The following is a 25,210-nucleotide window of genomic DNA, read 5'->3' on the forward strand; positions in this document are numbered from 1 at the left end:
GTTTCACTTCCCCCTTTCATTCTGCTTAGCTGCCAGTCAGAGAGCTGCCCCTACACTGACAGACAGAGAGAGAGAGAGAGATTGAGTGAGGGAGAGAATGGGACTGCACAGCACTTCATTACAACAACATAAGGTAAATTTGCATGAAACTCATATAACTCATTATCATGCTCTGAAAAGGGCGGGTAAAGGAAAATTGAACTAATCTAAGTTGCGGTTCTTCTTCATTATAGGACTTAGACCACAGTGATGAAAGCTGCAAATGCTTAAAAATGCTAAAAATATGCCGATAAAAAGGAACTACAGGTTCTATGTACTGTAACATGTAAATTCTGTTTGCAGCTGCGCAGAAATCTTGCTGCCATTTATAAGTGGATGCGATAGTGACTGTTATACTTACAATTCAAAGACCTTCCTTGATTTTATTTCTTGCATGATGTGTCATTTTCATTTCTCTGCTGTTTAATCACTGATGCTATGGAGGGGGGGCACTGTGCTGGACTTTGTGAGCCCCTCCAGAAGCAGTTATCTGGACAGAGACAGGCAGAATCCTTCACAAACAGATCACGTCACATGCCTGGCTGTATCAGGGCAAGCCTGAAGCTTCATTTCTAGATTCTTCATTCAGGCCGGGCTTAATTCAATATAGGCCCGACTGGGCTGCTAAGCCAACCCCCAGTCATGTGGCTTGTGCCGCTGATAAACACACGACTCTTTCAGAGCTTCACAAAACGTCTAAGTCTGTGTTCTCCTCAGCCATCAGTGTAGCTCAGCAGCAGAGGAGGAAAACGTTTTAGCCGTCATATGATCAGAGGTGGGTAGAGTAGAGAGGTGTAAACCTATACTGAGATAAAGGTGCTGTTACTCCATTGACATAATGACTCAAACAGTAAAAGTAAAAGTAAAAGTAGACCAGCAACAAACAACCGTATATGACAATTCCTCAGGCATTGAGTTCCCTGTAGGACTGCAGTGGAGTTTTCTGGTACATAAAGCATTGATCTGCATAGACTGGGGGTTGGCAACCCAACTGTTATTAAGAGCCGTTTTGTTTAACAAAAATCAAACCACCTTGGGAGCCACAACATTTTATGTCCATTTTACCATCTTGACTGTAAATATGTCTCAGTATGTGCTGATGTACTAGTAAAGGTCAGCTCAGCTATAGCCGATTTTCTCGCATCTCTGGCAGGAAACTTTTCCACAAAAGTAGAAGTTTCTTGTAAAATGTCTCTCAACGTTCGACTTTTTACGAGGCTGAAGTCGCTTCTCATTCGCCAGCTTCATGATCGAATTCTTCCGTTCCACCTTAAATGGTGCCTGTGGCGCCAGAATGTAACTGCTGCATCATTTAAGGTGGAATGGGAAAATTCAAACAAGAAGCTGGTGAATGAGAAACTGACTTCAGCTCCACAACTATTCAGTGTTTGTCAGTTTCTCATTGCAGATTAAACGTATCAGGAAACCAGCTGGAGTGATTATAAATGCAAATAAGTCCATTCGTCTCCAAATTATCGATGTTCGTTAGCTACTAGCGTTAGCTAGGCCAGATTCTTATCTGCGTTGCTATGGTGACTAGCAATCTCTGCGCCAAGCTTCAGGGTTAGAGGTCAGTGAATTAGCAGTCATCCATTAACCCCAGCGTTTAGAACTAACCAGAACGATCAGCAGAGCTTTATTTTACTGCAAAAGAGGATTATCTTGTGTTTACCTACAAATTCTGCTGTGGAGCCGCAACAGGGCAGTTAAAGAGTCGCATGTTGCCGACCCCTGGCCTAGAAACTGATTGCTATTCTCTTCATATAAAACTTACTTCCAGTTTTTAATAATTTTCTTCCTCCTTTGAGGTTGAATGACCACAATGAAATGAAAAAGTGAGTGAAACTGATTATTCAACAGTCCTTTTGTCATGCTGGGAAGTTGCAAGACATTGCAAGAGGAAGTTACTGTCAGTTAGAGATGATCAAATGGGATGAAGTAAGTCAAGACTATAAAAGGGTCACACTTAGTACAATATTGAATCTGTAGTTAATGTTTAACAATGTTTTTGGAAAATGAAAAAGAGCAGTTCTCTCGAATGATCAGTATTGTGCAGAAGTCAGAGACCACTTTAATGTTCTGTGAAAACACCCATTAAGTACAAGTTATTGATTTTCAGTGTCCACTGTCAACAAATGAATACAATATCTTTTTTTAGAATTTACCATGTCCACACTTTTGTTACAGCTTCCTTTATTTCAAGTAGACGGGCTTCAGTTTTTCAAAGAAATCTGCAGGGATATTTTTCCACACTTCCAAAGTTCAGTCTTGGTTTCGTCTCCTGCTTCTCATGAAGCAAATAATCTCAATTACAAATTTAGACACATCAGTCCATAAAACCTTCCTGCACACCGCAGTACGGAGTTTCAGTGCAAGTTTCTTTTTTTATCCGTCTCCTTTTCTCAGTGAGGTTCTTCTTGACAGCTACACATCCTTTCAGACCCACAGCGCTGAGTCGTCTTCTCACAGTGGAAGGATGGACAGAAACACCTGTGGATTTTTTTTAGATCTAAAGCAAGAGTAGAGCTTGATCTCTCAAAGATGAAAGCTTTTAGTACAGTATATCTGACGGTCACAGGTTTGGTGGTCTACCAGGTCTTGCACGGTTTTGTTAGGAGTCCAAAAAAATACATAGAATAACTTGTACTTTATTGGATGTTTTGACTGGAAATTGAATATGAAGTAATTGATGCCAATTAATTCAATAATAACTTATACAGTGTAGATTGAACACAGTAAGCTTGAAACCACATAATATTTTCACTTATTCCCCTTCCCTGTGAAACTGGATTATCTCATATCTAATCTCCTCAGGAATTTCTCCTGTAGCTATTTTAGATGCAGATGAGAAAGAAATTCAAAGGCAGCTAAGGTGAGTTTAGGTAGTTGTTTGTGTGAATGTTAGTGTGTCTTTTAAGATGAATATAATGTCAGCTTTTGTTGCAGGTGTAACTGGCTGGTTTTAAGATTGGAAGGAAGGAGTTAAAGGGGCAGCAGGTCCACTCAGTTACATTAAGAGTTGACAAACTTAGTTGGGTGACTTTTGTGTACTTTTTGGGTAAATACACTGAAAAATTAATAAACTGGTCTCTGACTTTTCTACAGTACTTTCTAGTGACTTTCTAGCGTAAAATACAGGGTGATTCAAAAAGATTGATTTCAAAATGATTTATTTTACTTGTACAGATCAATGCAGTGAACTGTAAAAGGTTTAAATGAGCATAAAGTTTATTATGTAATTGTACAAGGTCTCAGTATGAACCTCCTCCCGCTGTACAGACAACATCAACACCATAGTCAGATTCATCCCATACTCATGTCGGGTGTTGCTGCACTCACAGCTCTTTCAGTGCGATTTCGGAGATCATCCAGTGTTGTGGAACCAGCGGCGAACGCTCTGAGCTGTTGGAGCTTCACTGCCCATGAAAATCACGCTGCAGTTATGACGGATTCACTCTTATTGAAGTGGAGAACACAGAACGCTTCCTGCTCAGGGGTCTCATCTCCTCGCAGACTGAAGGGAGCCATCTTCCACTGACAGAAACTCTATGAACCCCTCTTTCAATTGGATTGTGATTGGTTCCTAGGAACCTCATGGTTGGAAAAATACGGCGCTTTGAAATCGGATGAATCTTTTTGAATCATCCTCTGTAAGTCTTGCAGCAAGCAACATTCAACAAAGACAAGACAAGGCCTGTAATGCACAACAGTCAACACAGGGTAAACAGTAGGAGTGAGTGCAGCAACAGCACATGTCTTGCTATTAGACGTTTCAATGTTTTATTTTCTTGGCAAAAGCCAAGGGACTGCATGACCAGAGAGTGTACGCGAAAACACATCGTCATCAAAGCATGAGAAAGGCTGCATGACTCAGGGGCTGAATTAGCAAGACACAGCAGGGGCGCTTGGGAAAGTGTGTCAGTATGCTTTCCAAAATAGCAGCAGATGGCTTATGAAGGAACAGATTACATTCATACTGCTGGACAGTTCTGATGACCATGTGTCTTCCTCCTAGGCCAGAGTGGACATGGTGACCCTGTGGTGGGCGCTGACCCTGCTGACCTTTCTTTCTTCGGAGGCTTCAGGCACTAATGCTGGAGTTAAGGTGAAACTGACAGGAAAGGGACTAGAGTATGGTAAGTACAGTACAAAATACAGTCTAAGTTACCAGTTCACTAGGTACACATACCTTGTATCTGTACTCAATGGCAATGTTATTGGACAATTTAACATATAAGTGCACATTCTAGTTTTGCAATTACTGACTGTAGCCCCCCCTTTACCCCATCCATCAATGGCAAGGGACCACCACAGGACCACTGCTCACTAGGCCCGTGACAAATATTGCAGAATTGCCTGATCGCAATCAACTGAGCTGATGGCAGTTGTTTAAGATGACCTCAATTATTTATTAGTTTTTAGAACTGCATTTTTACATTGCAACAAACAGAATGTGTTGTTTTCAGTTGCGTTGAAGCAAATAAATATAAATAAAAAACATTTATTGAGACACATCACGGGTTGTGAAAACAACAACTAACTTGACTGACTTAGTGCTATAACACCTTTAGAGGGCAGCATGTTTGTTTATTTGATGTTTGTTAACACCTTTAGAGAGCGGCGGTGATTGATGTTTGTTTATTTGATGTTTCTCAACACCTTTGCAGGGCGGCAGTGAGTTATGTTTGTTTATGTGATGTTTATGTGACACTGACTTGTGGCAAAGTGCCATTTCTGGGGGTTTTAATACTGTTTTTAAATACTTTGATGTCAATTCTGGAAAAGACCCGGCCAGCAGTGGTCTTGTGGTCAGAAACTTTCAATGAAGGTCAAGAGAACGGCTAACACAAAGAGTGCACAGCAAACATGAACAACACTCTACAACAAGGCTTCTTATCAAGTATACAGCGTACACAGTGTTTAAAGCCCCCAGCAACACCACTGTCACTGATATTCTTCACACCATGCTACTACCATGTCAGTGTTACTGCTGTCCTAATAATATCTAGTCAGCGCTGGTCATGCAGTGGTCTCTGTTCATTGATGGACGAGGTAGAGAGGGGCTGATAAAGGGTGCAGAGTAAGTACAAACCTACATAGTGCACTAATACACCGATCAGGCATAACAGTATGACCACCTCCTTGTTTCTACGCTCATTGTCCATTTTATCAGCTCCACTTACTATATAGGTGCACTTTGTAGTTCTACGGTTACAGACTGTAGTCCATCTGTTTCTCTGCATACTTTATTAGCCCCCTTTTACCCTGTTCTTCAGTGGTCAGGACCCCCATGGACCCTCACAGAGCAGGCACTATTTGGGTGGTGGATCATTCTCAGCACTGCAGTAACACTGACGTGGTGGTGGTGTGTTAGTGTGTGTTGTGCTGGTCTGAGTGGATCAGACACAGCAGCGCTGCTGGAGTTTTTAAACACCTCAGTGTCACTGCTGGACTGAGAATAGTCCACCAAACAAAAATATCCAGCGAACAGCGTCCTGTGGGCAGCGTCCTGTGACCACTGATGAAGGACTAGAGGATGACCAACACAAACTGTACAGCAGCAGATGAGCTATTGTCTCTGACTTTACATCTACAAGGTGGACTGACAAGGTAGGAGTGTCAGAGTGGACAGTGAGTGGACACAGTGTTTAAAACTCCAGCAGTTCTGCTGTGTCTGATCCACTCAGACCAGCGCAACACACACTAACACACCACCACCACGTCAGTGTTACTGCAGTGCTGAGAATGATCCACCACCCAAATAGTACCTGCTCTGTGAGGGTCCATGGGGGTCCTGACCACTGAAGAACAGGGTAAAAGGGGGCTAACAAAGTATCAGAGAAACAGATGGACTACAGTCTGTAACTGTAGAACTACAAAGTGCACCTATATAGTAAGTGGAGCTGATAAAATGGACAATGAGTGTAGAAACAAGGAGGTGGTCATAATGTTATGTCTGATCTGTGTATGTACCTCATAAACTGGCAACCCAAAATTGAACATGAAGTGTTTTGGTATTTCAAACAAACAAGTGAATACAGCAGCATCACAGCCCAGAAACAGACCAGACAAAGAGAGATTGTTACACAAGAGGGAAGCTGAGTGCTTTGGCTAGAGGCCTTGGTGTGCTTGTGTAAAGTGTGTCACAAGCAGTGAGCTCTCAGCTTTCTGAGTGTTTGTTTTGAATGCAGGCCGCCAGATCGGGATTGCGACCCTTCAAGAGAAACTCAAAAGCATCAAGATTCCAGACATAAGCGGCACTCAGTCGGTCTCTCCTATCGGCAAAGTCTCATACAGTCTGACAGGGTGAGGAGGGCCTCTCTTCCTTCTGTTACATTACATCCCTTAGCTTTCTGCCACATAACAGACCCAAATAGACTAGCTCAGTTCATTATTACATCATACAAATCGTGTTTTTTAATGATTTCACCCCTTAAAGGGCCCATATTATGTAAAACCAAATTTCCCTTGCTTTTTTTGAGTCTGATTTAGGGTGTAAACATTGTTAAAGCTTCAAAACGTACCATTAGCTCCCCAGTCAATACAGTCCATATATGGAAACTAAGCTGCAAAAACCCATGTTGAATTCATCGCTTTTGTGATGAAACAAAAACCAACACATTTGCATCGATTCAGGCTACAGCAGATTAGCTCCACCCATTCACATCGAAGTTACAAAGAGTGTTTCAGCCTAGACTGCTTCTTAAATTGAGGGTGTGGGGGGGGGGCTACAGACAGGACAGCCAATCAGAATATAGAAGTCTTAAAGGCACAGTAACAAAAACAGCCTGTTTAATTCTAAACGATGAAGAGAGGTTGGAAAAAGGGCATCATGGTAAAAATAGTTAATGGTAAATATGAATTAATTCATAACGTCTATGAATTAGGTGGCGCAGTGGACAGTGCTACAACCGGATCTCTGTTTGTAGCTTATGGTCAGTTGTTTCAGTCCATAAATTAGATGCCTCTCCGATACTTACAGAAGCCAGTTAAAGATAATGGGCAGCTTAACAAGTTTGACTAAACAAGCTGTGTTTTCTTTTCTAAATTCACAGAAGTCAGTAATTGACAATATGATGGTCCACTGCAATCAACTATATGCAACAGATGCAACACATAGCGATCAAGATTAAAATAAAACACAAGAGTATTCCTTTAAGTTCTAGGGGCCGTATGCAGACCCTCACCTCGCTTAGAGCTGCTCTCTCATGTTCCCAACAGGTTACGGATTTTGAATCTGGGGCTGCCAAAGTCTCAGGTGGGGTTGGTACCTGGTACTGGAGTCAGTCTGTCCATCGGCGATGCCTACATTAACCTGCACGGCAACTGGAGAGTAAAATACCTCAAAATCATGTAAGTAGAAGCAAAAGATACACTACATGTCCAAAAGTATCAGACAGCCCTTCTAATTAGCTACTTTAAGGTACACCCACTGCTGAAACAGATGGTCAGTTGTGCTTATATAACTTCCACAGAAAAGCACTGACCAATAGAATGGGACACTCTGGAGCAGCCGCACCATGAGCATACGGTCACTATGCACAATACCAAGCATCGGCTAGAGCAGGGGTGTCAAACTCAACCACTAAACGGGCCATATTAAAAAATCCCAACAGATCTGTGGGCCAGAAAACGCCTATGTTTAATTTAATTTTTAATTAGCATTATGCTATAAACTGACCACTGTTTGTTTAAAATACACACCTTCAACAGTAAAATACAGGCACTTGTTGTAGACCTTGAAACTATTAAAAATGTAAATGTCCCCAGGTGCTTGGTCATTTAAACCTACATATTTGCTTGAACTATCTGAACCACCTGACATCCTTTCTTTGCTGCAAGTTCACTAATACTTGGGCTCAGTTTCTGAGCTGCTGAGCTGACGTTAAGTGTTTACACTGGCTGAAATGCAGTTTGTTGTTTGGTGATATGACTGGTGTGGAATTGTGTAGAATTGAGGTGTAATGCTGGGGACTGTAGTGCAGCGCATTGTGAAACAGGCTAATATTAATAGAAAATAATACTAAAATAAATAAAAATACTTTTGCGGGCCGAGTAGGATTGACATCGTCTGGATGGCAGCATATGTTGCCAAAACCTGTATATATTGTTCAGCATTAATGGTGCCTTCTCTGATGTACACGTCACCCATGCCATGTGCACTAATGCCCCCTACACCATCATAAACACTGGCTTTTTGAACTGTGCACTGATAACAAGCTGTGTGGTCTTTAGCCCGGAGGACACAGCGTCCATGATTTCCGAAAAGAATTCAAAATGTTGATTTGTTGGACCACAGGACACTTTTGCTCTTTGCCTCAGTCCATTTTAAATGAGCTCGGGCCCAGAGAAGGTGGCAGCATTTCTGGATCCTGTTTATATTTGGTTTCTTCTTTGAGTTTTAGAGTTTTAACTTGCATTTGTGGATGCAGTGATGAACTGTGTTCACAGACAGTGTTTTTCAGAAGTGTTTCTGAGCCCATGCAGTGATTTACACTAGAGAGTCATGTCCGTTTTTAATGCAGTGCCACCTGAGGACCCAAAGATCACAGCCAATAAATACTGGTTTTGAGTCTTGTCCTGTACATACAGAGATTTCCCCAGATCCTCTGAATCTTTTAATGATATTATATACCGTAGATGATGAAAAACAAAAGTTATTCCTATTTTACATTGAGAAACGTTATTCTTGAATTGTTGCACTATTTGATCATGCAGTTTTTCCAAGACACTTATCAGGCTAATATTAATAGAAAATTAAAATACTTTGGTGGGCCGAGTAGGATTGTGTCGGGGGCCTTATCTGGCCCGTGGGCCTTTGACACATGGGGGCTAGAGTTACAGAAAGTCCCCAGTATTTGGGCTGTGGAGCAGTGGAACAGCGTTCTCTAGAGTGATGGTGCTCCATCCAATACCTTTGGGATGAGTTGCAGAACGCAATCAAATCATCACAGCAATGTTCCGACATCTAGTGTAAAGCCTTTCCAGAGGAGTAGAGGCTGTTACTGCAATACAGGGGGACAAACGCCTTATTCCTGATTTCATAAGAAACGCTGGACGATCAGGTGTCTGTAAACTTTTGGACACACAGTGTATGTAGAACTATTCATTTTCAGGGCAGGTTGAGTCAGACTGGTCGACTCCATATTAACAACAAAACAGACAATCACTGAATGTCTTTTAAATTCCGTAGAAAGGACAGCGGCTCCTTTGATTTGGCTGTGAGTGGACTGACCATCTCCGCCACCATCAGCGTCAAGAGAGACGACACTGGGAGGCCGACAGTCAGTTGTGTCAACTGTCAGGCCGTTGTTGGAAGTGCCAAGATCAAGTTTCATGGGGGCGCCAGGTAATCTCACCAACTACCTACATATCAGGCTCACTGAGAATTCAACAGACCCTATCGTTTCTTTTTAAGGCAGCAGGTCAGTGAAAAACAAGTTTGAACTACGAGGCTGACGTAGCTAAAAGTTAATGCAAGTTTAGATGATGTAATTAGCATCGTGCAAACTGCGTTTAACCATCATTCGCTTTCCTCAAACTGCATCAGAGCTGTTGAATAATCTCAAATACACTCGCTTATGAAGGTTTCGAAAACCTTCAGCGATGCAACATGTTTGTATGTTTTATTGTTATAAGCTTCCATTACTTGTTTATGAAAGCTCATTTCTGCTAGGTAGAAAAAATTATATATATTTTTTAATCCTTCTCTGATTCTGGCAACCATATGTCAAAATACTGACGTGGCATCTCAAAATAAAGAAAACATTATTTTAAAAATTAATAAACAACAAATATATAATTTAAAAAAATTACTGATATTCTTAAAACATTGACTCGTATCTCAAAATATTGACTTATTTTTCCAGTTACTTTGTCAAAATAACGACTTAATTTCTCAAAATATTGACTCAGAATCTTGAATTAATGACTTTCATTCTCAAAACATTGACTTCGTATCTCAAAATATTGACTTATTTTCTCAGTTTTGACTTACTTTGTCAAAATAACGGCTTAAGTTCTCAAAATATTAGAAATTAGAATCTCAAATTAATGACTTATTTTCTCAAAACATGGAGTCTCAAAATAATTACTAATATTATTGTAAGTAATTATTATATTATTATGTTATTATACTGTATAAAGCCATCATGATTTTACATAAGTCAAAATTTTGAGAAAATCATTTTAAAAAGTCACCATTTTATGGTAGATTTCAGATTTTTGCAGGAAGTTATTATTTCAACATAATAAATCATTTTCGTTTAAGACACTAAGTGAGAAAATAAGTCATTATCCTGACTCTACCTGGCAGGAAGGGGCTTCCATACTTGTTAGCTACATTAGCCTCTTAGCTCCAATTCAAAACTAAACTTCAGACACCAAACATGTCTTGGATGACTGCCTATATGTGGGGGTAAGGGGCAGAGGCGTTGGCAAGGGGTGGTCCGGGATGGGCAGTGCTACTCTAGAATGAAGCATGGCCTTCTGGCCACCTCATTTATGTTAAATGAGACCATAAATGAGACAGTTGGCCATCATCAATAAAGCGTCAATTATGTTTATGGTGAGAATCTGCGGCCGGGACAGTTACCAGTCAGTTATAACTACAGTCTGATGATGCTGTATTTAATAATGTGAGGTTAATTAGCTCATCAAACAGGCTGCCCTGTGAGCTATATTATGAAGTAGGCTATGTGATGGGAAGATTAATTAACTATCAAAATGAGTCAGCTATAATCATTTATCATGCTAATTACTTGTTACAGTTGAATACATGCATGTGTTGTAGGTCAGTTTATACAGTGCTGAGCTTTCAAATCATTAGACTCCTGTATAACCTGTAGCGAAAGCAGCCGAAACGAATGACCTCTATGGCCAGTCTGTTTGAAATGTTTCTTAACCCCTTTACATTACAGGCTTATTACATACTAAGGCTTATTATTCATTAACGGCAGGGACTTGTGGTTGGTATAGTGCAGTGGGTGACACCTCTGCCTTCTACACTGTAGACTGGGGTTCAATCCCTGCCTGGGTCAGCACCCTACACTATACCAATAAGAGTCCTTGGGCAAGACTCCTAACACTGCCTTCACCTACCTGTGTAAAATGATCCAACTGTAAGTCGCTCTGGATAAGAGCGTCTGCCAAATGCTGTAAATGTAAATGACCTCAATGCAAACTAATGGAGCTTTTCTTAGGTTATAGAAGCGCCCTGAGGCTCAAGGCTGGGTAAGGGGTTAATGTTGTGCACTGAAAACATTGATTTACCTGAATAAAACACATCATTTCCTCATAAATAACTGAAGTACATAAATGTTTCATAAGTATTGTTTTGTTTTTATTTACTTTTAAGCAATAATTGTGTTGAAATATTTAATCTGGTGGAAATTATGGACCGATTTAATTAGGTACAGAGAAAAAAACAACACAAATTTTTCTGTCATTTTAATACAGTAAGGCTATTTTATTTGTTTATTTTATTTTATTAATTTCCTTGCAGTGTGCCACCCAAAAAACCTCTGGATCTACCCGGCCACCTCATACATAAAGGGAAATTTGTGTCAGTTATTTTTTTTCACCAGTCTGTTGCACTAAGCATGACGGCAAAATCCAATAACCATCTCATTACTGTGGACAAAAGAGACGTGACCTGCAAATCTCTTTTAAAGCAGAACAGTTAGGGTTACTTCTCTAAATATGAATAGAGGTTTTACACAATTGCCTAATGTGCTTGAATAAGAGGAACCGTCACTGTTCACCAGGTTCCCTCCCTTGTTCTCTAATTTTAGTCCAGGAACAATGAGCTCTTTACCGGACACACATCTCAGCAGCTGTTCTTCCTTTAGCTCACTGGCTGCACCTGAATGACCTTACGCAGCACAGATTAATGTTCAAAATAAGACCACTTTATTCTGTTTTCTCCCCACCAGCTGGCTCTATAACCTGTTTAGTAAATTTATTGACAAGGCTCTGCGCAGCGCCCTACAGAAACAGGTAACGTACCTACATTTTTAACCAGACAGCACCTAAACAGATGGGAAACGTGTAAAAGGCTTTGACGTAATAAACAAATGTGCTGTTGTTCCAGATCTGTCCTCTGGTGCGCAATGCCATAGATGAGATGAACCCCCGTCTGAAAACTCTGAATGGTACGACCCTTTAATCAGCAGCACATGCTACCCTTCAGTGTGTGGAATCAGTGTTTTCAGCAATATAATTCCTGTTTGGTTGCAGATAAATGTACATTCTAATATGCTTGTTCTGTGCAACATGAAGGGTTTCAAGGTTTCAAGTAAATGGAAGCTGTAATGGAATCAAAAATGAAGTTATAATAAGATTAAGAGCCAAAATGTCTCATATGTCAATGGTGGTACACAAAGCTTAAGGCAGATATCTCAACAAAAAAAGATATGCTTTTACATCATTTTCTGTAACACAATGTAAAATTTCTGTAAATATTAGTGTCCTACTTTTTACTACAACTGTAAAATTAATAACTTAACAGCCATTTTGACTTAAGTAAACAAAAACGTGGTCTCTGTCTTTTGCACAGTATGTTTATACACTTCTACTCAACTCCCTCAAACTGTGCGAACAGAACCAGAACCCAGACGACTGATTTTTTTTTTTTTCTTTTAGTTTTAGCCCAAGTCGACAAGTATGCTGAGATCGAATATTCCATGGTGGAGTCTCCCGTCGTGTCCATTTCCAGCATTGATCTCAGTTTAAAGGTGAGCTGCCATTACACTCGAGCCAAGTCACGCTTGAAAAGAATCCAGACAGGTTTCAGAATATTTGCCCTTTCTCGCCCACCGTTCTCTGTAGGGGGAGTTCTACAACATCGGGCAGCATAAGGAGCCTCCTTTCTCCCCCAAACCGTTCTCCCTGCCCCCTCAAGATAGCAACATGCTGTACATCGGACTGTCCGCCTTCACCCCCAACTCAGCAGGCTTCGTTTACAACAGCGCCGGAGCCCTCAGCCTCTACATCACGGACGACATGGTCAGTACAAACCACTGCAGGCTGTCACTCAGCAGAAGGTGTGGATGTTCTTACCCAAAGGAGCAGCCTGGATACTCTTCCAGACCCATGTTAATCTTTAGAGCGTCTAAAGTCTGAGATCTGCTTTGTTGTCATGGCAACTTCAGCCATGACAACAAAGCAGACCATAAGACTGAATTTAGGACAGAAGCCATTACAGAACAACAGGTCTTAAGTCTATAATCTTCTCTTATTTCCAGATAAGAAAACGGTTTTACAGAAATATCCTAAGTTTCCAAAATATCCTAAATATTTTCTTAACTTTAAGATAAACTCCAGGGCATCTTAACTTCTGTTTAATCGTCTGTTTCTATTGTTTTGTGCAGCGATGGGCAGCACAGTTTACTATAACCAGCATAATGACGCCACAGTTATCTACACTGAAAACGGTGCTTTGACCTGTTTTTTTTCTAACAGCGTTAAAAATCTCAGACTCTGCAGACTCGACCTCCACCGTCCCTCTTATTACCTTTGTGTGTTAATGTTGATGATGAAATATTACAGTGATGGTGAATAATGAGGAGACAGAGCTGAACGTGTGTCTGTTTATTAGGAGGAATAACGTTAGCGCACTCGGCTAAAGCATTTGGGAAATGGAGACTGAAACTGTGGAGCGGCGACACTGATAAACAGCGGAAAATGTTGAACAGTGCATTCAGTTAGAGTATTACTGGCTTAAAGGCCGTGGTATAGAATAGCTCATTTGAGTAACAATGATTTTGGGCTGGTGATGGATGGGTAGAAAGAGGTTCTATTGAAAAAAATAGCGGCCTATTTATTGAGAAAAAAAAATGAACATAAACATTCATTTTTGGAACCGTGAACGTAGTTCAGATTTTTTAAAAATGAACTATGAATGTGAACTAGTTCATTTTCATTAGTGTGAACTGAACTTTGAACTAGTTCATTTTCAGTGTAAACTATAACAACACTGACTAAAACGCCTAGTGGTCAATACTGTCAAGTATATGAAGAATGTTCTAGAAAAAAGTTCCTGCTCAAGGCAGCTCCGGTTCAGCTGTATTGTCTGAAAGTAGCTTGTTATGCCTTTCCCTTGGAAATCATTTGCCTTTTCATAAGATATGCCAAGACTCTTCAGTAAACAAGTCAACCAATGCACAACCTTGTCTTTATTGGAGTTGGCAAGTTCGCTGTCTGTCTAGTAATACGGTGGAGACGTGTTACAAGGGCAGAACACCATCAGACGAATGGCGAACGTCTTCAGTATTATAACACAAGTCCAGAAACTATGATAAAATGACATGTGTGCCTAAAAACCTTCCCAAGCTAATAACTGTTTCCCCTGACAGATACCGTCGGGTTCTCCCATTCGACTGAACACTAAGACATTTGGAACCTTCATTCCACAGGTACAAACTAGTGCATCTTCCATTCATCCTATGCTAAGTTTGGCTAAGAATGTAGGTTTTAGACCTTTAAGAAATAATGAACTATGGTTTATAGTGAATTAGATTCATGGATGTGAAGCCTGGCCTTATGCTAATGCTGCACAGTATGTCGTTTGTTAATCAATTATTGCGAGATTGGCTTTAATGTTTTCTAACCAATCACAAAGTGGGCTGTGAGCATCCTGACCAATCACAGTTCCAGATGAGTTTCCAAGAACAAAAGTCAATTATTTATAAATATATTAATCAGCCAGAAATGAACCCAATACCATTCGCCAAACATGTGGTCTGATCTTCAGAGTCTGACCAAATCAGACTGAGCCATAAAACTGCAGCAATATCAAGTTTAGCTCAGTTTTGTCAGTCTTTGCCAGATCAGTATTAATGTTGTTTTGTTCCAGCCAGTCTGTAAAGCATCTTACAGCCCATTTAGTTTGGCGAATGGTGTTGGGTTCATTTCTGGCTGATTCCAGGTTGTGTAGCTGTTCTTCTGTCACAGCTGCCGACTGAAAAGCTGCTCAGTGGTGATGACAGTTTGGGAATTTAGTGTCGCCTCATCTTCAGAGTCTGACCAAATCGGCTGTCGTTTAAATGTGATCTTAGAAGTGTCCATTTTCTGTTTGTTTCAAAGTAAGAAGTAAAAACGTTCAAATGTCTTGAGCGACTCCCACAGCTGTCAAAGTCATGGCTTAGCAACGGCGTCTCAATGGAGTGATACAGCTTTTGTGGAAAAAAAACGTGATGTTATGGTGAAATAACAGTATAACAGTGTATAACAGCATTTATCGTTATCAACAACGGGGGGGGGTGTTGTTCACTGAAGGAGAATTTCTCAGTAAGCCAGATAACTTAAGCCCAGTATCAAGCGAGTCCAGTAGAATGAAAGAAAAAGGACAACCTTGTTAGTTTTATTATTCAATTCAAGGGTAAATTATCCAGTTAGCAGTTTTGTGGAATCCCCCCTCAAACATGTTTGGGAGGAGTTTTCCTTAACTCTCTGGTCTCTTTGTCAGATTGCTAAGCAGTACCCAGGCCTCATGATGAAGCTCCTGGTGAAGACGGTGAAGGAACCAAGCATCACGTTTGAGCCCAACAACGTGACTTTGCAAGTTCAGAGTGCAATCACGGCTTATGCTATTCAGCCCAACAGTACACTGTCTCCTCTCTTTATCCTTAACCTGGTGAGTCACACGGGAGGGACCCTGGGGCACCGTTTGGGCTGGAGATAATGTTTTCTATGAGACTTCATGTGTCTTCTGCCCACAGAATGCCAGCGTGAGTGCTAAGATTTATGTGACGGGCGTTAAAGTGGCTGGAGCTCTGACCCTGAACGAGTAAGTCAAAGAATAAGTATATAAACTAGTGTGCACCTACGCTGTGTATTTCTGTTTTTCACCTTAATACCTTCATTTGTTTTGTCTTAGAATTAACATGGCCTTAGCAACAAGCTATGTGGGACCGTTCGAGGTAGGAGAACTAACAGACCAATCTGAAAAGTTCTACTGAAGAAACTAACACAATCAGGCCACTAATATAATGAATATTTTCAACAGGTCAAATCACTTAACAGCATCTTGATGATGGTTTTGAAGGTCGTGGTTATACCCAAGGTTAATGGTGAGTACATGATGTGATCATATTCATGATTTATTTTGCTTGAAAGCATTTTTTAATCTACAAACCCTCCTGTATCCACAGTCCGCCTACAGCAAGGTTATCCCCTACCTGCCATTGGAAAGATGAATCTGGTGAACACTCAGCTTCACATTCTGAAGGTATGAATGAGATGTTGATGCTGTTTTTAAAATATTATCACAAATAACTATGTCTAAATGTCTAAATATGCTTTTGTGAGTTCATTGCAGATTTTTTTAACCGACTGTTTGATTTTTTTCCTGTTATTTCGGATACGTTCATACATATACACAAATGTATAACATGATTTTTGGAATTACTGTTTTTTGGTGTAATGTGTCCAAGCAAACCTCAGAAGGACTATATATCGTGATGTCCTCACACATTGCAGTATTACATATATCACCCACCATATTTGAACCTTTATTATGACTACATGTTGTTTTTACAGGACTACATGTTGATCGGGACAGACGTTAAATTCACTGCCTGAGCTTTACTTGAAGTCTGCAATCTTTAAACTGCCAACGCTGCATAACGTTCTCAAATGAATTTGCCAAAGAGTGGAAGATATGTGATTTGCCGGTGTAAGGAAATCTGCTTAGGCACAACATTTATTTGCTGTAATCATTTTTATTAAACTACATGAGCTTTGTGTGATTTCAAACATGATCTTGAATAAATAAATATGCAGTTTTCTCTTTTTGATGTTATTTCGTGTATGTGCTTTAAATAGTAAAGTCCATGTTGCCCACATTCACGCAGTACAAAGCCCAACGAACCTGCAGGTTAACATGCAGCTGCTTGTTCATTCAGTAGCTCCTCGGTTCTTCTGCTGTCACTCAGAGAGGTGTGGCTGATTGCTTGACCTCGCAGGCTTTGGGAGTTTGCCGAGGTAATCTGTAAAAATGAGAGCGACAAGCACAACAAGCTTTCTGTTTAACTGATGATACATGCATCATTCTTCCCAATAAAGAGGCTGTAGTTAATATTTAAGAAATACAGCCTCATCCTATTTCAATATGTGTACTTGTGTATCTTATTAAGGTGTCACTGCTGACTGACTGTATTAGTTATAAAGTAATCTTCCAACTGTTTTTATGAATAAACAAGTAACCATTAAAAAAAAAGGCCAAACACTTAAAACAGATTTAAATTAACATTAAAAAAATTCAAAATATTTCATTGTAAAATATAATCTAGAAAAAAATCAAGAAGGTTATCCATTTTTTTTAAATGAGCAATGATGACAATCCTAATCCTATAAAGATAAGGACTTACCTTCACTAGTACATAGTCTCCAGCTTTAATAGGTACTGTAGTGGCTGTAGTCTGAGAGGGCAAATCCTTTTCAGGGAAAATCACCTTCAAATTCCCATCATTCCGACCACAAAGCTCCTGAGACGATCGTTTACTCTCCTGCAATGTACAGAAACACAGCAAAAACTAACTTCGAACTTTTCTAACATGAGAGTGCAAAGGCTTGAATAAGTAACTTCAAGGGTAACAGCAGACAATAACACAAACAGTTTTTAAATGGATGAGGTTTATTTCAGATTACTAAAACACTTGTAAGTGTTAAAGTGGAGCTCCATCGATTTTGCAAAATTAATTAATCTAGAGTAGAGTAGTTTGGTGTGAAATGCGCCTTTCTAAAGAAATTTACAAAGTCAAAATTGTTCACCTTTGTAGTGCTAGGAACCAGACATACGCATGTCTCCGCTACACATTTTATCTGCTCTCATCACCATTTTATCTGCTCTCCAAAATGACCCGTGAACTTAAATGTGTCTTGTAAGTGTTCATATGTCACACTGATAGTGGTAAAATACTGTGAAATTGAAGAAATGTGTTTTCTTTGAGTGCTATTTTTTTCTTACAACGCTCTGCATGTACCTCTCCACCCTGAACGCCTTTTGGGGAGCGGTCTGACTGCAGAGCCGCAGGTTTACACACCCTCAGTTTCACTACAGCAGAAACTGGAATCAAGGTAAGAAACGTTTGTCAGTGAAATAAATTAGTCGTCGTTAGACACCGTGCAGATATCACTGTTAGCCGTTAGCTTAGAATAGACTGTCTAACACGGGCCACGCAAAAAATACAAAAACTATCTGCCTCATAAACTGGTAAGCGGAGTAGCAAGTAGTTTGTTGTTGAGACCAGCACTTTCCACTCGCCCTGGGCTGCTCTGTGCTGGCACCGGCAGGTTCTCTCTCTCTCTCTCAGCTCTCCGTCACTCTTTAAACCACTGCAACTCCTTTGTGTTTCAAACTTCTGGTTCAAACTAAAATGGATCTACGACATTTTGGAAACAGACCTCCTCTAAGTCCTCTGCATACTCTGCCATCTTCAAAAATAGGTATGAAAACTGTAAAAATAATCCGGAAACAAAAGCTGTGCTGAACAGCTGTAGCTACAGGCTAATAACAACAGAAGCATGTTTGCTCACTCGCATTGATCTCAGTTGAGATGCAATTTTGAGTGGAAACATGGAAATAATCCTGGGGTAATAGTTTATATTAAAAATACATTTTAGAACAAAACTTAATAACAATACTATCACAAAACAATGTCTCTGGTATCAAACCATGCATTCATAACCATTTTGTGTAATAACCTAACAGGATGTAGCTTTAAGAGCCATTAAACGCATAGGATGTCTGGTTCCTAGTACTATAATGTTGAACAATTTTGACTCTGTAAATTTCTCTGGAAAAGCACATTTCACATCGAACCACTCTGAATGCTTTTGTTCACATCTAAACCATTGAATGATTGAGTAATTTTACAAAATCGGTGGACTTCCCCTTTAAGTAACAGAAAAATGCTACTACTGTTAATAACGAATGAAAACTAGTAAGTCCCGATTAGCAGTATGCAAATAGATTGACTGGCACCTATTGCGATCACTCATTACCATCTTAAGATGAAGCATTACCCTCACAAGCCAACTGTGATACTCACTCCTTCCACTAGGACGAGCTGTGTACTGCCGATGAGAGTGGTGTTCACCTTAGCTGCCTCCTCTCTGAACACTGAGATTAGCTCTTCCAGACGCCTCTGCTTCACCTCAGCGGGGACGTCGTCCTGGAGACGGTGGTACGCATGTGTTTTCTGATGAAAGCAAAATCAGACATTATGATCCCAAAGCAAAGCAACACCAGCTACACACAACAACCTTTAAATCCTTCAGAAAGTTGTCTGTTATTAGCAAAACGCTCCACAGATTCATCTTATACACCAGAGAGGATGGCCATGCCCGAAACTTCGCCCTATTCACTATATAGGGAATTGTGATTAGGGAACTACATCAGTTCATTATAATGCTTTTCTTGATTTTCCAGTATGGCAATAGTGATTGTTGATTAGTGCCTCTAATTGTCTAATGTAGGGAACAGTGATTAAGTGGCCATTTCTATCCATTTCATCATCATCATCATGAACCACTTAGTCCAGATAGGGTAGCAGATGGGAGAGCAGAGAATCCCAGACGACTCTGTCTCCAGCAACTTCCTCCTGCTCATTCCTAGGAACCCCGAGCCGCTTTCAGGCCAACTTGGAGATAAAATCCCCCCCGGCGGGTTTTAGGATGACCTCTGGGTTTTGTCCCAGTAGGCCGTGCCAAGTAAACCCCCACAGGGGGGTCTAGTGGTCATCCTGATCAGATGCCCGAACCACCTCAACTGGCTCCTCTCAATGTGGAGGAGTAGCAGCTCTACTCTGAGCTCCTCCCGGATGACTGAGCTCCTCACCCTATCAGTAGAGAGTAGCCGCCACCCTGCTTGTTTCCGCTGCTTGTATCCATGATCTCATTATTTCGGTCATTACCCACAGCTCATGACCACAGGTGAGGGTTGGGATGTAGACCGACCGGTAAACAGTGGGCTTTGCCTTATGGCTCAGCTCCCGCTTCACCACTACAGTCCGGTACAGTGACCGCTTTACTGTTGCCAGGCTGTCCCAGCCTGCGGCCGACCTCGCCATCCATTTCAACATGGTACTATATAGTGTCCCTGATTTCCCACTGTAGGGAGTCATAATTAGCAAACCATTTCCTATAATAATTTTCTATAGAGTGCTCTTGAATTTCCATTGTAGGAAACCATTTTTGTTCACTACAATAGTTTTCTATTCACTAATTTTCTAATTTCTTTTCAGTGATTTCTGTTCCCTGTGACAGTGTTTCTATAGCACTCCTCATGTTACAATATAGGGAACAACGTTTAGGGGACCATTTCTGTTCTCTAAGCTGGTGTTTCATACTGTGCTCTTGATTTTTCAACAGTAGAGAACAGTGACTACGGTACCTTTCCTGTCCTTTACAGTAATGTTCTATACAGTGCTCCTAAGTTTGGGATGAAGGGAATAGTGATTAGGGGTGCATTTCCATGGAATTGTGATTAGGGAACACTTCTGTTCCTTGTAATAAACACACACATTTCCTAAGCCGTTTATTCTTCTGGGTCGTGGGGGTTTGCTCTATTCAGTGCTACTGATTTTCCAATGTAAGGAATCGTGATTAGGGCACCATTTCTGTTCACTATAATACTTTTCTATATAGGTTCCCTGATTTTCTGGTATAGGGATTAGTGATCAGTGATTAGGGGATTATATAGTGCTCCTGATTTTCTAATGTAGTGTAATTTCTGTTCATGGGTCATTCTACAGAAACGTCCACTTCTTTTATCCATCCATAGGAGTCACTGGTGCTACTGATTGTCAATCATGGAATATCCACTAAAATATGTAATTTAGTCCATTTGTATTCTATTTTTTCACAATCACCTCAGAATAAAGTCGGTCACACCAGTGACTTCAGCTAAAAGCTTCATATGAAATCATGAGCTAAATGAGAAAATCTCTGATAACTGAAAGACACAGTGGACTCACCATGAGCTTTTCTTCATAGATCCTCAGAAAACAGGTAAACGGAAGTCAAGTGATGTCATCAGTGAGACTTTTATTTCAAAATAAGAGATTTTTTGTTACGCGGTAACACCAGAGACATGATCCCTGGGGAGAACAACTTTCATTATATATTTTATAATATTTATTTGGGATTTGTTTTTTTTATGTCACTTAAATCATATATTTCAGAGTCATGTATAGATTATTGCAGTTAAAATGGCAGAAAAACATGTTTTTTTTTCTGAAAATATGGCCTCAGCCTTCACACATGACTGTGAGGACGAGCTCTTCTGTGGTGCTCGGAATTCTATATGATTGATTTATAAACCAATATTGCTAAATTGAGGCTCAAGAAGGTGTAATTGTTAAAATAACGTATTGTTTTGTTTTTAAATATAAATAAATTGTAACCCTGACATGTTTTTCAAGTGTAATATATCTGTAAACGCTAGGGACACAAAAATGGACGTTTCCATAGAATGACCCTCACACACTGAACACAGTGTGAGCTTTCTGAATGTTGAGCTCACCTTCCTCATACTGTAGGCAAACAGGAATCCTATGTTGTAGCCCACTTCCCTGAGTAAGGACAGGGTCTGCTGGTGGTCCTCCTCTGTCTCTCCACAGAAGCCTGTGATGAAGTCACTGCTCAGACTGACCCCTGAAAGTAACAGTCATATATTCCTTGAACACACTCCTTCATCTGATTATTGGCTTATTCTCTGAATAGTCGATAATGACAAGAGACCTGGTATTATCTTGCGAATGTTTTCCACCAACTCAAGATACGCTTCCCTGGTGTACCTACAAAAACAATGCAGAGCACGATGGATTAAAGATAATTAAGGAAATTAATCTAAACCCACTTTACTGGTTCTGTGATCAGCTATATTATCGTGATGTTGCGTCTTACCCGCGTCTCATCGTTTGTAAAACTCGACTGCTGCCACTTTGAGCTGGCAGGTGGATCTGCTTGCAGATATTCTTCCTTTCTTGGATCAAGTGTAACACCTTCAGAGAACATGCACACACAAAACGAATTGGACCAGCACAGCATAAAGCAACAAAATTTGCACAGAATTTACACACTGCTGGACAGTCCAATAGAATCACTTTCATCTTATACACCGATCAGGCATAACATTATGACCACCTCCTTGTTTCTATACTCATTGTCCATTTTATCAGCTCCACTTACTATATAGGTGCACTTTGTAGTTCATAATTTGGGTGGTGGATCATTCTCAGCACTGCAGTAACACTGACGTGGTGGTGGTGTGTTGGTGTGTGTTGCGCTGGTACAAGTGGATCAGACACAGCAGTGCTGCTGGAGTTTTTAAACACTGTGTCCACTCACTGTCCACTCTATTAGACACTCCTACCTTGTCGGTCCACCTTGTAGATGTAAAGTCAGAGACGACAGCTCATCTGCTGCTGCACAGTTTGTGTTGGTCACACTCTAGTCCTTCATCAGTGGTCACAGGACGCTGCCCACAGGACGCTGTTGGCTGGATATTTTTGGTTGGTGGACTATTCTCAGTCCAGCAGTGACACTGAGGTGTTTAAAAACTCCAGCAGCACTGCTGTGTCTGATCCACTCAGACCAGCACAACACACACTAACACACCACCACCACGTCAGTGTTACTGCAGTGCTGAGAATGATCCACCACCCAAATAGTACCTGCTCTGTGAGGGTCCATGGGGGTCCTGACCACTGAAGAACAGGGTAAAAGGGGGCTAACAAAGTATGTAGAGAAACAGATGGACTACAGTCTGTAACTGAACTACAAAGTGCACCTATATAGTAAGTGGAGCTGATAAAATGGACAATGGGCGTAGAAACAAGGAGGGGGTCATAATGTTATGCCTGATCTGTGTAAATACTTGGGTTTTATGTCAGATGATAACCTGTCTTTTAAACTGCATGTCGAACAAATGAGGAAGTTAAATTTAAAGTTGGGATTTTATTTTAAGAACAGTTTTCGCTTTACTTAACAAGCACGACAAAAACCAGCTGAAACTACTTTTACCTATTTTAGATTATGGTGATATTTTTATAGGCATACTTCAAAGACAATGTTGCACTCACTGGACTGTGTTTATCACTCTGCATTAAGATTTATAACAGGTGCTAGATATTCAGCTCATCACTGTGAGCTTTATGAAATGACTGGCTGGCCTCCATTTTCAGTGCAAAGACAAATTCATTGGATATTATTCTGTCTATAAAGCAATTACTAGTCAGCTTCCTTCATATTCAACAAACAAGTCTCGGTACAATTTACGTTCTAATAGTCATATTCAGCTGGACGTTCTAATAGTACGGCCTGAATATGGCGAGGCAGCTTTTAGTTACAGTGCTTCATCTGCACGGAATGATCCGCAAAAACATTTGAAATTGGAGCAATTTATCTCCTTGACTGATTTTAAGATACCTGTTAAAGAGCTGCATCATTCTGTTTGTACTTTTTGATTTGATTTTGACAGATTTGATTTTGTTGGTTGTGGTCGTGTTGTTTCTTTGTTGATTTATGTTTTTTTTGTGTGTGCTGCCTTCTTAGCCAGGGCTCCCTTGCAAAAGAGATTTTTTATATCAATGTGATTTCCCTGGTTAAATAAAAGTAAAATAAATAAAAAAAAAAATATTGATTGTCACCACGTCTGATTAACTGTCTGAGCACTATAATTTTTTGTCATATACCTCATCTGGAAAGTCTTTGGGATGTGGGGAGGTGAAGCGTATCCTCATGTCGGGGTCTACAAGGGAGACACGGTCCAGAAGTTCAGAGAATCGCATGCCGCCCTGCTTGGCACGGTACACAGTGCTGAAGCCTCGACTGAGGCGCGAACCGACCTCAGAGATGTTGATCTGTGCCTCCGAAATGTCCCTGTAGCTGTTCACATTCTGGCCCAGCAGAGTCACCTCCTTCACACCCTGTACAACAATTTCACATGGTTAGAGTTGGATTTGGCCAAGTTTCAGAAAACTAAAGGGCCCAAAATAAAATCTGAACAGTGACAACATTTTAAACTGCACCACCGACTCTCCAATCCATAATAATGGAAGCCAGACTGCAAAAACAGCCTGTTTTGAACTCATAATGGTTGTGATGTCACAACCATGAGCACATTCACACATGATCGGCCATTCAGCACACAGCAGTTTAGAGCACCCATTCACACTGAACTGTGAAGGAGACAGTCAGTAGCAGAGTAACTGGAATAGAAGATAAAAATGATTAAAGCTGTTTTCTTGGGTGTCAGGAAGGAGATGGATCATCGCAGCCTGCCCAAGGATGCAGATACCCGAAAGAGGAGGATGAAGGTTTTTTCCATTACATCAGCCCTGACTGCAGACATGCACTCTCAGCCTGACATGCACCGCCAGCCTGTTAATGACGTCAGTGCCGCTCTACCACCACAGTGTTTTTTGACAGTTTTATGAAGAAATACAGCTATTATTCAGCAACAAAACTTTCAAAATAAAACCTACCATGACAACAAAACATAAATGTCGAGTTTATTTGCAGAAAAAACAAACAGGCTACAGCTGAAACTCATGAAAGCCATGCTGAAGACAATTAGAACCGTTAGGAATAAAACCTGATGGCTTCGCTTCCTAATGGGAATTGGCTTCATGGTTGGAATCAGTCCTAAAAGACCTGATTAAATGATTTGAACCCTTTACACTGGGATATCAATCAGGAAAACACAGAATACCCTTAGCGACTACAGAACACCACCAGTAACCAACAGACACTTTTAATGGGTCCTATGACTTTTTTCATCAGGGAGGTACATTAAATGGAGTTCTCTAGTCGTGTTATGAACAAAAAATAGATTAAGTGATGATGTCGCTGAGCTGAAGCAGCTATGAGTTAATGTGCCGTTTGGCTGCTTCTGCCATTGAGGCAGAGAGTGCATGTGCACGTGACGCCACTGGGGCTGAGAGTGCATCTGTCTGAGAGTGCGTGCAGCCAGACTCTATTGAATGAGGCACAATACAGTGCAGCCAATCACAATCTAGATACATCAATTCTGAAGGCACTGTGACAAAAACAGCCTGTGAAATTCTCAGAGATAAAGAGGGGTCGGCAAACGGTCAAGCAGAAATAAATTACGACTGTTTATGGTACATAAACCCTCACAAATTATAAGTGGGCTTCAGGGGGG

The 25,210-nt window shown here is 40.6% G+C and overlaps 2 protein-coding genes across 2 annotated transcripts in view; one reads left to right on the forward strand and one right to left on the reverse strand.

The window, feature by feature from the left end:
* LOC118799607 (bactericidal permeability-increasing protein-like) lies at window positions 1-16,835 on the forward strand. Its single transcript, XM_036559570.1, has 16 exons — window positions 1-133; window positions 4,055-4,175; window positions 6,231-6,345; window positions 7,261-7,392; window positions 9,233-9,388; window positions 11,973-12,036; window positions 12,131-12,191; window positions 12,682-12,773; window positions 12,868-13,044; window positions 14,394-14,453; window positions 15,506-15,673; window positions 15,759-15,826; window positions 15,917-15,959; window positions 16,046-16,109; window positions 16,191-16,267; window positions 16,579-16,835. Exons 1-16 carry the CDS (start codon window positions 98-100, stop codon window positions 16,618-16,620), a joined length of 1,476 nt encoding a protein of 491 aa, XP_036415463.1. The 5' UTR covers window positions 1-97; the 3' UTR covers window positions 16,621-16,835.
* The window catches only part of cdk5rap1 (CDK5 regulatory subunit associated protein 1), a 16,706-nt gene continuing 8,287 nt past the window's right edge, over window positions 16,792-25,210 (reverse strand). The window contains exons 7-13 of the mRNA XM_036559569.1: window positions 23,739-23,972; window positions 21,949-22,046; window positions 21,784-21,839; window positions 21,566-21,696; window positions 19,092-19,241; window positions 17,409-17,546; window positions 16,792-17,027 (exon numbers count right to left, since the gene is read on the reverse strand). Of these exons, the coding sequence (XP_036415462.1) occupies window positions 16,917-17,027; window positions 17,409-17,546; window positions 19,092-19,241; window positions 21,566-21,696; window positions 21,784-21,839; window positions 21,949-22,046; window positions 23,739-23,972 (918 nt within the window). The 3' untranslated portion in view covers window positions 16,792-16,916. The remainder of the gene's footprint in view (window positions 17,028-17,408; window positions 17,547-19,091; window positions 19,242-21,565; window positions 21,697-21,783; window positions 21,840-21,948; window positions 22,047-23,738; window positions 23,973-25,210) is intronic.

The sequence above is a fragment of the Colossoma macropomum genome, unplaced genomic scaffold, assembly GCF_904425465.1.
Source record: "Colossoma macropomum unplaced genomic scaffold, Colossoma_macropomum, whole genome shotgun sequence".
In the NCBI taxonomy this organism is placed as follows: Eukaryota; Metazoa; Chordata; class Actinopteri; order Characiformes; family Serrasalmidae; genus Colossoma; species Colossoma macropomum.